The 13,396-nt window shown below is 38.7% G+C and overlaps 1 protein-coding gene across 1 annotated transcript; it reads right to left on the reverse strand.

The window, feature by feature from the left end:
- Positions 1-4,957: 4,957 nt before the first annotated feature.
- On the reverse strand, positions 4,958-10,654 carry LOC126812518 (putative ankyrin repeat protein RF_0381). Its single transcript, XM_050538944.1, has 3 exons — positions 10,315-10,654; positions 8,292-8,364; positions 4,958-8,081 (listed from the first exon to the last, which is right to left on the reverse strand). The coding sequence occupies exons 2-3, from the start codon at positions 8,305-8,307 to the stop codon at positions 5,830-5,832; spliced, it is 2,268 nt and encodes a 755-aa protein (XP_050394901.1). The 5' UTR covers positions 8,308-8,364; positions 10,315-10,654; the 3' UTR covers positions 4,958-5,829.
- Positions 10,655-13,396: the final 2,742 nt, after the last annotated feature.

Below are 13,396 nucleotides of genomic sequence, written 5' to 3' on the forward strand. Positions count from 1 at the left end.
CGAGAAAGTTCATCCAGATTTTCCCGACGTGGTTTCCCCTTGTCAGTGGTGCAGGACGGAGGGCCTGACAAGGACAGCTGTCTAGTCCTTCGGATGATACGAAAAACCGAGGTCCCGTGTATATATTGGAATGCACGTAAAAGATCCCTTGGCAGTTGGAATTCGATATAAGAGTAGGCGATAGTGCCGCTGCCCGGGCAAAATTTCCCTCATAGCACACTGTATGGCGTATGTCCGTCTTCATTAGCCCAGTATAGGAGTAGAACAGTAGGACGTTAAACCCCATTTCATTTCATTTCATTTCGAATCAATCTTATTCACTGAGCCACAGCGGCTTCCAGTTGATCACGGTTTATTGTTCCGTGGTTTAGAGTAGCTACTGAAATTCAATGTCCGAATATCAACAATTTCATGTAAATCTCTATAATAGTCTTCAATCGAATAATTTCGTTTCTCAAACTCAAGCGATGGAAATGAGCGACGTAGTTTGTTTTTATTGCAATACATTAAAGTAGTCACAATTTTAAAATCTAGAATAGGCCTACACTTTATTTATTTTTAGCATGGCTTAGAGTAAAGTGCGCCAAACTGTAGAGGGGAGGGGGGGGGGTGCCCCGGGCATCCTTTATCACGGGGTCATCCAATCACAGAATCATACAAAATTAAGTTTTGTAAAATTTGAACGTATTACTGTTAGTACAAGCTGCCTTTCCTAATTTTGATAAATATTTGATTTCATCCGTTGTTTAAAATATCTTCCTGTCACATGTATGAGACACTGGACCTACGAATCCCCGACAGGAGAGAATTTTGGTCAATATTTTAGAGGTGTATTATTCTATCGTCGGATATAACAGACTTCGAATGATTCTTGAATTCTTTAATATACCGGAACATAAATAGTGACTGTCATCAATGTACAAATTTGTTATATTTAAGGAAAATCAGATAACAGTCATAAACAGGATAAAAGTAAATGTTGTAATTAAAAGTGACATGGCGATAGACAGATTATCACACGATTACAATTTCTTCTGTTTTAGAAAAAAAAGCATCCCTGTGTCTGTATATAAACGATAGGACAAAAAATAATATATTATTAGTTGATTGATCTAAAAATAAAAAACAATAATATTAAATATTGAATTCGTTCAACATAGTGACAGAATTTGAGCAGAAAATACTAAAAGGTAGTGTCTATAGCCAAGATTATCACACTATTACAATATCTACCAAAGTATAGCAAAACCTGACCGACAAGGAAAGATATATCATTGATGTGCGCTTTGTACACATCACCCAAAATTTTAATGTTTTCATAAAAAATTGACAAAATTATGGATAAGTGAAATTTTGATAAAAAGCGTCTGACTAATCACCGACATGAGTCGACTAGAGCGTTTTTTTATTTGCCGATATCGCAAAAAATGACCGTCAAGGAAATGTCTTACAGATATACATATACATATTATACACCTCCGAAATTCAAATGATTTCTTACGAAATTTAAAACATTATGAACAATTAAATTTGGACAAAAATTGTTTTGCTAATCGCCGAAAAGAACCAACAAGAGCGTTCTTTTGATAATTTAACTTATCCATTATTTTGTTAATTTTAATTATGAAATTATTTAAATATTGGATTTGAAGTGTAGAAGATGCTTTCTATAAAGTAATATATTTCCATTTCCCAGGCCTCACGAGAGCGGGGTGCAGCTGGTGCACCGCCCCAGAGTCTATGGAGCCCATGAATATCAAAGTTTAATTTCATTTCATTTCCGTCCGTCCGCGGACGGGGGGTTGGATGGCTGAATGGTTAGCGTGCGCGCGCTGTATCATAGAGTCTGTCATTGAGTCGACTGGCGTGGTTTCGAATCCCCGGTTGTACGTGACAAGGAGTAGGGTCGCCTGTCCAACCTCGTGGGTTTTCTCCGGGTCCTCCGGTTTCCTCCCACTGCTAAAGACCCCCTAAAGACCCCTACTCGCAAGCGAATTATGTAAATAAAATTAAACCATATGTTAGTTCCGAAATGACCTAGTTTGTGTCGAGTGGACGTTAAACCCCATTTCTCTCTCTCTCCCCCGTCCGCGGACTGTCCCGGGTTCTGTCCCGGTGTTGGCCGAGTACGTTCATTAGGATTTTCCAGCGTGGCTTCCCCATGTCAGTGGTGCTGGATGGGATAGCCTAGCAAGGACAGCCGTCTAGTCGTTCGGGCGGGACGAAAAATCGAGACCCCTTGCTTAGACAGTTGGAATTCGATATTAGAATATAGGCCGTAGCACCGATGTCCGGGAAAAATTTCCCTTATAGCTCACCATATGCCATATGCCCGCCATCATTAGACCAGTCGGAGCAGAACAGTAAGACGTTAAACCCCATTTCATTTCATCTATTCACTTTTTTAAGACGAGAGGGGCCCGACTCCCGAATACCCCCATCCCTAAGTTCGCACATGACATTATTTAGTTTGACATTATAAGTACGGGTCTGGCGTTGATAAAAGACAGCATGTATGATAATTAAATATATATATCTTATCATAAAATAACCACACCAGATGTATATTTACACACTAATCATATCGTGCACGTGCATCTGCGCGTGTTGTTGGTATCGTATGTACAGCTGTGATTTAGGATAGGCAGACATATCTAGAAATGTTAAAGATATAAATTGATATAACTGCCATAAACTGGAGACAGATATAAGTGAGGCATATGTGAGAAAGAGAGAGAGAGAGAGAGAGAGAGAGAGAGGGGGCATTCATTATCATTATATCGAGGTATAATGATTTTCATAACCTGTAAACACTCTGTGATTACAATCATTATTACAATCATTTTAAGGACAATATTGGTGTCAGTCATTATCACATATGTGATAGAGCTGGTTAAATACATTCCATTCCAAATATAATTTTAAAACAGAGATCATTGCTACGATAGCTGAGTAATACAGGTTTCCTGAATCGGAAGTGACGAACGACAAAGGAAAACACGAGTCATCTCTCTATATAACTGACTAATGTGACGAGTGATAACAGATACACGGCCGAATTTCTGCTCACTAATGGGCTAATGGATACAGAGAGTGATGGTGTTTAACATCCGCTCGGACTAACGTGTACAGCGCAGTGGACCTTTACGACTGTCCCCCGATCCATTCATTTGAATAGATATTTGCTGCTTACTCTTGCAATGTCCGCAGGTTTGTCCTGTCGGTTTTTTTTGTGTGTGGTGCGGTTCTTCTTCATTTGCAATAAATAAAGTTATTATCATTAACGGCTCCAGGAGAGAGAGAAAGGGGAAAGATGAAAGGGAGACAACCTCAGTTTATGAGTCGATTTTTGAGGATTTAAACCACCACCGATTTGACCGCCGACGTATGTTCATTCGGGTCTATTTGTCCGACCCTTAACTTTTCCACAGATTTTCGATGGGTTGAAAGTTTTTCACAACAAACAGAGGAACAGCTAGCCATGTTTCTGTCCTAATGTTTGTATGAGGTTGACCACTGACATTTTGAGATACACAAACATGGAGGTTGCATTCTATAAACATGTAACTATCCACCGTACGTGTCATCGTAATCAGCCCCTTAACTGTCATCAGGCGCGAATAAATATAGTTACTTAAATATTATACGCAGCTGTCTGAATTTTTTTGGCGCCCACGGCCCTCGATTCCATTATGTCATTATTCTTCCGCCACTCCTGTGGGAGAGGAGGGGCTGGTGGGTTGCCGAATGGTTAGTAGCTGCGCCCTGTATCATAAGGCTTGTCATTGAGTCAACTGGCGTGGTTTCGATTCCCAGGTTGTACGTGACAAGGAGTAGGGTCGCCTTTCCAACCCCATTCTTCCTCCACTCCTCTGTGGTCTTATACTATCTCATCACTATCATATTCACAGTTGTAGCGAATCCCCCTGTTAGTAGTGCCACTAGTGAGGGGGTGTGGTATTATCTCTTTCGTCACTATCATATTCACGGTATCTATTGAATCGTTCAGTTAGTAGCAGGATTAGTCAATGTTTCGTAGGGCGACAACTCTTGTTGTTCTTGGTGTTTAACATCCGCTTATCTTAGCGCACGTGTTTTTCTTGTGGGAGGCAACCGGAGTACCCGGAGTAAACCCACGAGGTTGAGAAAGTGCCCATATCTCCGAGGTACATACGCTCACACCAGGTATCAAAACCAATATCGCACACACCAGGTATCGCAAGCCACAGGTGACCGACCAACTAGAGCCCAAAGCACGACACTCTAAACCATTCGTTGACAAGAATTTGCACCCATCAATAAACTCAAATGTCAGGAAACTTAGGCCCAGTTCCAAAAAAATTAAAAGCTTAATTACATATTATACGTTGCGATCCGAAATATATTTCGCACCTACGACACTCGATTCCATTATGTCATCATCTTTCCGCCACTCCTGTGGGAGAGGAGCGGGTGGTGGATGGCCGAATGGTTAGTAACTGCGCGCTGTATCATAAGGTCTGTCATTGAGTCAACTGGCGTGGTTTTGATTCCCAGGTTGTACGTGACAAGGTTTGGGGTCGCCTTTCCAACCTCATTCTTCCTCCACGGCTCTCGATTCCATTATGTCATTATTCTTTCGTTCTTGATCTGTGGTCTTGTACAATCTCATCACTATCATATTCACAGTTGTAGTGAATCACCCTGTTAGTAGTGCCACTAGTGAGGGGGGGGGGGGGGAGAGAGACTGTACACATTTGTTGTTAACTCTCACAAAACAGGGTAATTAACAGACTCTCTTTGACTCCGCTTTCCGACCCTCTCGTTCACAAGAATTTGCTCCCAGATCAAGACCTCCAAAGCCAGGATATTGACTCAAATTTTCAAATTCACTCAAAGGGAGTACCCTACCCTAAACTTCAAATTGCTCAGTTTTATAGGCACCTCTCTAAGATTGACAAAATTGAATAACAATCACTATATTACATGAACTTTATGTCAACTTGAATAAAACTGCTTTACGACGAGATAGCGAATGAGTGAGTGAATGAAAAAGACTTTTTTGGCAAGACAGCTCCAAACAGGCTATATTGTGCCAAACATATGGTGAATAGTATGAGACAAACTATACAATATCACAAAGTATTCATGTACACAAATAAAAGCAAATATCACAGAAACTCAATCTGGTTAAAATACAGATCTATATTTCGTTTCGGTTTTTTTTATACTTTCGATGGCCTACACTACATAAAGATCTGACAAGTTATAATGGGGGTTTACGTCAGGGGTCAAAGAGAACGGCTTTTGACCTTATGACTTCGAACATTGATTAATCAATCAGCGTTGGCGTTTCCAGTGGTTTACCCACAATTCCGTGGATCAAAAGGGCAAGAACTCGCCGTAACAGACCGTTTCATTGTCTAATCCCTGACATCATCCAGAACACGTCAATGATAATAACTCTTCCAGATCCTAGTGTAGTAAAGTCAAGTTAAAAGAAATTTTGAACTATAAAAAAACGAAACTAAATAGGATCTGTGTTTTAATCAGATTGTTAAAAACTATAAATATAAATGTTAAATACAGGAAAATGTGTTTGATGGAGCTGTTAAAGAGAGAGAGAGAGAGAAATGGGGTTTAACGTCCACTCGACACAAACTAGGTCATTTCGGGACTAACATATGGTTTAATTTTATTTAAATAATTCGCTTGCGCATAGGGGTCTTTAGCAGTGGGAGGAAACCGGAGGACCCGGAGAAAACCCACGAGGTTGGACAGGCGACCTTACTCATTGAAACGTACGACCGGGGATTCGAAACCACGTCAGTCGACTCAATCAAGGAGCTGTTAAAATAAAGAATGATACACGAATGTTAACCGCTCGAGCCATGACAGTTTGGCACCTGCTGATATTAAATATTTAAGTTTTTTAGGAGATTGTACACCAGACTTTAACATGAATGAAACAGGCGTGTTTCCTGATTTATCTTTACTGTTTGGATCTAGTCCCAGATGTACTAGATACTGAACGGTGTCTAATGTACCAAAAGCACAAGCGATGTGTAATATGCTTTTATTATCATCATCCCTATCGTCAATATTACCCCCTTTTGACCTTAACAATTCTATTTTCTCAATGGATTGTATTTGACTTGCACCACACTTTAAGATGCATGTTACGCCATTAATACCTTTAGTGTTGACATCCAACCCAAGATCTATCAGGTATCTTACTGTGTCTAATGTACCCGATATACAAGCCAAGTCTAATATACCGCGGTTCTTATCATCAATATCATAAATATTACCTCCCTTTGACCGTAATAATTCTATTTTCTCAATGGGGTCTGTTCTTGATTGGCTACACTGTAGGATACACGTTCTACTATGAAAACCTTTAGTGTTTATATCTAACCCTAGACCTACTAGATGTCTAACTGTATCTAATTTACCAAAAGCACATGCTATTTGTAACATACCATTATTTTTATCATCCCTGTCATTAATATTACCTCCCTTTGACCTTAAAAATTCTATTTTCTTAATAGTTTGTGTTTTAGCTTCACTACACTGTAAGATACATGTTCTACCATTAAAGCCTTTAGTGTTTATATCTAATCCTAGATCTACCAGATGTTTTACAGTACCTAATGTACCACAGGCACAAGCCAAGTGTAACATACCATTATTTTGGTCATCCCTATCATTAATAATAGCCCCCTTTGACCTTAAAAATTCTATTTTCTCAGTGGCGTGTATATAAGATTGACTGCATTGTAGGACACATCTTCTACTTTTAAAACCTCTAGCGTTTATATCCAACCCTAGACCTACCAGATGTCTAACTGTATCTAATTTACCAAAAGCACACGCCAAATGTAAAATGCCATCACTGTAATTATCTGTATCATTAATATTACTTCCTTTTAGCCTTAAAAACTCTATTTTATCAATAGGTTGTATTTCAGATTGACCACAATGTAACAAACATGTTCTACCATTAAAACCTTTAGCGTTTATATCTAATCCTAGATCTACCAGATATCTTACAGTGTCTAATGTACCATCAGCACAAGCCATGTGTAACATGCCATCCCTCTCATTATCCTTATCATAAATATTACCTCCATTTGACCTTAGCAGTTCTATTTTCTCAATGGCTTGTGTATGACTTGCACCACATTTTAAGATGCATGTTTGGCCATTAATATTTTTCGCGTTCACGTTCAGTCCCTGATCTGTCAGATATCGGACAGTCTCTAGTGTACCAGCCATCCCAGCCAAGTGTAACATACCACAGTTATAGGTATCAGTATCATAAATATTAACCCCCTTTGACATCAAGAGTTCTATTTTCTCAATGGCCTGTGTTTCAGATTGACTACATAACAATATACATGTTCTTCCATATCTCCCTTTAGTATTGATATCCAGGCCTTGATTAATTAGATATCTTACTGTATCAAGTGTACCCCATTTACAAGCCAAGTGTAACATACCATCGTCTTTTACATCTGTATCATGAATATTGCCACCCATTTTCCTTAACAATTTTATTTTATCAGTTGCTTGTGTTTTAGACTGACTACACGCCATTATACAAGATCTACTTCTAAACCCCTTAGTGTTGATATCTAACCCTATATTTACAAGATACTGAACTGTTTTTAGCGTCCCTAAATCACAAGCCAAATGTAATATACTATTGTTTTCATCGTCGATATCTGGAATATAACCTCCCTTTGACCGTAAAAAGTCTATTTTTTCAATGGGTTCAATGAGTGATGTACTACAAAGTAAGATACATGTTCTACCATGTACGTCTTTACTGTTGGCATCTGTACCCTGATCTATTAAATGTCTAACATCAGCAACTGAACCATGTCTACAAGCTTCCAGTAACGCATTCTTGTTACCACTCTGGTCATGGTAGTCTTTAAAGTTTGACATGTGCACCATGGCCTTTCCGGGTGCTAACCGTTGTGGTAAATGAGTTGAAGAAGCTTGTTCTTGTAACAATAAATTTTGAAGTTGGTAGAAATCGGGAGAGTGGGTGCCTGGTCTGTTTATCCGTCCATCTGTTCTTCTCTTAGATGAGTCTTTAAATTAATATGAAGGAAATAAACATTTTCAGATACAAAGAATTATCTGATTTGATTAACAGAACAGACAACCTAATCCTTATACGACATATAGAAATAAATTTCAATAAAATTAAAAAGCTATTGAATTATTTAAAACTTAATAAAACATGGAACGAAATGTGGTTTAACGTCCTACCGTAAAGAAAACATTGGTATTATTCTTACCCGTTAAGGAAACCATATTTCTTTTGTTTGATGATCGTTTATGTATGAAGGTATCACCAAGACATTGCACTGACTGTAAAAATAACAAAATTGAGATATGGAATTATAAATAACATTATTTGTCATAAACAACAGAAGATGCGAAGTTTAATTGATTATGAAGTAATCTCAACATTAAAGTATATACTGCAAAATAATGGTTCAGATAGAAATCTGAGATTGATACGCCTTTTATACGCCCACATGTTCATGTGCATGTATTATGTCATCGCCCTTGTGCGTTCCTCCACGATTTGTTTGTGAACACTCTACAGGTCACAAATTTTATCCGATTGTGACGAAACTTTAAATATAGCTTAATCTCCAAAAGATCTCGGCGCCATGCGATATTGGCATGTATCGGATCAAAACTTCATGGATTATGGCCCCTGATTGTACGAAAAATCGCGATTTTATCTTATGGTTCCCCTATATTTCACAATTTTTATCTGATTGATACAAACTTTAAAATATATCGCCGTTACACCATGATGATGGTTGATGTCGAATTTCGTGAAAATGAGACCAAAACTGCCGGTCTATGTACGCAAATACTGTAAAAGTATGTAATATCAAGGCTGTGGACCCTTTAGAAGTCGCAATTTTTATCCAATATTGATGAAGTTGTATGTTTATAATGCAAAGATCTTAGTTCCTTTCGTATATGGATATCTGGCAGTAAATTCCTGGATTATGTCCCCTGTTTGTACGAAAAATCGCGTTATTTTTAGCTTGTGGAACCTCTATTGGTCACATTTGTTGTCTGATTGAAAAAAATCCCTTTAAATATACCACCTTAACACCCTAATGATGGTTAAGACCGAAACTGCCCGACAAAATGGCTGCTAATTGTACGCAAGTAGTGTAAAGATATGCAATACCACGGTTGTGGACCCTTTAGATGTCACAATTTTTATCCGATCTTAAAATTTATATGTTTATATCCAAAAGATCTTGGTTCCTTTCAATATTCACGCATATCGGACCGTAATATCGTGGACTATGGCCCGTAATTGTAACAAACGTTGCATTTTATTTTAGCCTTTTTTGTATCCATCTCTTGCAAAATGTGGGCGTGTTACTAATGCAAGTCAAGGATAAACACAAGTAGCAAATTATGAGCTGTAATATGATATAAGTCTCCCCAGTTTCAAAATAAGCTGGCCATGGTGTTTGCATGTAGTCCTGGGTCTGGAAAATTTACCAAAACTTTGCCGGTTTAATTAAAACATATCCCAGACTAGAAAATGTTTAAAGCAAACCACAAATAAAATATTAGAAAACGATAGGTGTGGTTAAGCTATAAAGCATTACAGGTGAAATTTATAATATAAATAATTTAAAAAAAAATTGTCACGGTTGGTCAAGTACGTTTTGTATTGACTGGCTCGGGTAGTAATTATATCTAGTGTACTTGAGATACCTGCACTTGATTCTCTTGTCACTGTTAAAAGGTGTGACTAGACCCGGTACGAAATAGTGAGGCTGATATCCCCCTCCGCAATCCCAAAATAAATAGATGACATATGTTAATCTTTGAAATGAAATGAAATCGAGTTTAACGTCCTACTTTTCTACTCCGAACTTGGCTAATGAAGACGGGCATACGCCATACAGTGTGCTATGAGGGAAGTTTTGCCCGGACACCGGCACTACGGCCTGCTCTTATATCGAATTCAAACTGTCAAGGCATCTTTTACATGCACGCCACCCTAGGTTTTTTGTCCCGTCCGAACGACTAGAAAGCTGTCCCTGTCAGGCCCTCCGTCCTACATCACTGACAAGGGGGAACCACGCCGGAAAATCTGGATGAACTTTCTCGGCCAATTTGTTTAAATCTGCTTAGTGGACAAATGTTAATATAATAAACATTTAAAATTCTACTGGACTGCATTATACAAGGCATATCAAGTATTTGGACATACACAAAACAAGCAAACATGAAACATGCCTTAGATAATCACATTACCATTAAATAACTTACCAGTACAACATACAGTCGTCAGATAACACCAGTTAAGAAATCAGATGATTTACCATTACAACATACAGTCGTCAGATAAGATCAGTTACAGAAATCAGATGATTTACCATTACAACATACAGTCATCATATAACATTAGTTACAGAAATCAGATGACTTGCAATACTTTAACAAACTAAAATCATATCTTTATAACCATGTCTGTAGTGAAAGGCAGGTATAAATAACTATATAAATCTAGGTTAAAATTTCTACAACAATATCTCGAGCATAAAGGATGTATTATGGAATCACGTGATATATTGAATAAAAAAAATAATATAATAACGTTATATAAACTAGTAAACTACACCCTGCTATCGCCATATCTATTTATAATAGGTGTCTCCATGACCAGCTCAAACTACACCCTGCACACCGCTATCACCATATCTATTTATTATAGGTGTCTCCGTTACCAGCTCAAACTACACCCTGCACACCGCTATCGCCATATCTATTTATAATAGGTGTCTCCGTTACCAGCTTAAACTACACCCTGCACACCGCTATCGCCATATCTATTTATTATAGGTGTCTCCGTTACCAGCTTAAACTACACCCTGCACACCGCTATCGCCATATCTATTTAATATACGTGTCTCCGTTACCAGCTCAAACTACAAAATACTTTTTCATTCACAGACCATCAATGGCCTGAAGAATTATCGGCCACGGGGACATAGTTGTTTGCACGTGAAAGATACCCTGACAGTTGAAATACGATATAAGAGTAGGCCGTGGCGCTGCTGTCCGGACAAAATGTCCCTCCTAGGACACTACATGGGGTATGCCCGTCTTTATTTACGCGGTTGGTCAGAACAGTAGGACGTTAAACCCCAGAGAGAGAGAGATTAACGTCCACACGACACAAACTAGGTCATTTCGCGACTAACATAAGGTTCGAATTTATTTCAATAATTCGCTTGCGAGTAGGGGTCTTTAGCGGTGGGAGGAAAACGAAGGAGCCGGATAAAACCCACGAGGTTGGACAGGCGACCCTACGCCTTGTCACGTACAACCGGGAAATCGAAACTACGCCACTTGACTCAATGGCAGACCTCCTGATCCAACGCACACGCGTTAACCATTCGTCCACCCAACCCCCTCCTTTAAAGGACAGGGTTTTAGTATAATTTTGAGACCTATAGTGACGTATGTAATAATGAAGTGGGATAATGTTCGGTTCTTGGTGTCTAATGTTATTTTACACGGGTCGACTATTTTGTTAAAAGTCGGTCAGCTATTTCTCTCTTGTGTACATTATCTACATAGGACTTCAATTTATCGATATATTTTCACATCGCTATTATCAATGTCAGCACGAGTTCCGTGCTAGGGTTAGGGGCATATGTTGTAGACTTTTAAAACTCTATGTGTTGTCCCTGTTTTTATACGATGCGTTAAAAAGACCTTTATTTGTAAACGCCCACCTTTTGATGTGAAAGTGGTCACAATAATCTTTAACCTCTCTTTGCCCGATTTGGCGTGGAGTGTTAAGTTCATGAGAGGACGAACCACGAACCCAGTCAATATTCAGCGTTCCGCAACCTTTTGCTCTGGAGTTACCTTCTTTGCTGGAAACGTTCTGAAGTATTAAGTTTATGAGAGGACGAACCTCGGACCCTATCGATATTCAGCGTTCAGCAACCTTATATTTCTGGAGTTATCCTCTTTGCTGGAAACGTTCTGAATGATACAAAGGCTGCAGTTTGTAACGCATTTACATATATATCAGATTACGGGGTTGCATCGGAGAACGGTAGGACGAACCATGCGCGACTACACATTCCCATGGGATGGAATCCATTTCGGTTGAATCTCGGGACACTGGTAAATAAATTAGGAAAGAAAATGTTATTCAGATATCCCCACTGAAATATTTTTAACGTTTGAGGATTTTGTAACAAGAGCAGGAAATCAGTTCTGTCAGCTGTGATAGAGATAGTTACAGCCTGCTAACCGAGACTAAAGAGGGAGTGGATTCTTGACAACAATGGTGGTTTTGATTTCGAAGTTTCAAATAACATTATGCCCCCGTCAGACCGAGGTGGGGTTCTTACTGCGTTGCTGCGACCATACATCGACCAGAAAATGCTCAAGGTCGCCGACAAACGTGAGCAAAAAGCGAAAAATGTCAAAAAAATTATAAACTTGCAAAAAAGTCGCGTTCTTACAGTTTTCCATACAAAAGTCATGACTTGGCGATCATACAGACCATAGAGCGATATCGGGCGTTTCCACCACGCTTTTGGCGATCTGAGACCACTTTCCGTCGCCGTAGCCGGGCAGGAAGGATGCCACCCCGATCTGACGGGGTCATTAGTTTTTTAACCTTTATTATTGTATTTGCAGACCGTCAGCACAAATTTGAAGGTAGTTCTTGTTCGGACAAGAGCAGTTCGCGTTACATTATCGAAAATACTCTTTAGAACTGTGTGATGTTGGGAATCTAGGCCTAGTTAGAAAGCAAAACACAACAGACAATATAGCACAAACAAGTGTCAAAAGAAAGAAATTTGTCAAATAATAGATAACCCTGTCCCACTCATGTCAACTTCTAGGTTTGTGTTTAGCCTGGATAGAATAAGATAAATTTCACCTAATGAACGCCTACATCAAGAATGAACATTCTACCCTAATTAGAAGAAGAGTTATTGTGCCCCAAAATTTGTGAAGGACAGACGTTTCTTATTGGCATTCTCTTGGAAAGGCTGGGGACAACACTCCAGTCCAGAAATAATACATATTATACGCCCAGTCCTGACAAAAATACAAATAAAACAGTAATCAAGATAAAAACATTAGTTTTAATAAACGGATATAGATATGATTATAGATCAGTTGGTAATCTATACAAGCAACGGAATAATTAATAATGGACCAATGGTGATAAAATGGATAATATGGATATCATTATAGATCAGTTGGTAATCTATAGAAATACATGAATATTATAAAGAAGCAATATATTATATCACATTGGAATATTGAATGGATACCAGGGGATGGTAATCTATACCAACAATGGTGATACAGGATA

The sequence above is a fragment of the Patella vulgata genome, chromosome 2 (genome assembly GCF_932274485.2).
Source record: "Patella vulgata chromosome 2, xgPatVulg1.2, whole genome shotgun sequence".
Classification (NCBI taxonomy): Eukaryota; Metazoa; Mollusca; class Gastropoda; family Patellidae; genus Patella; species Patella vulgata.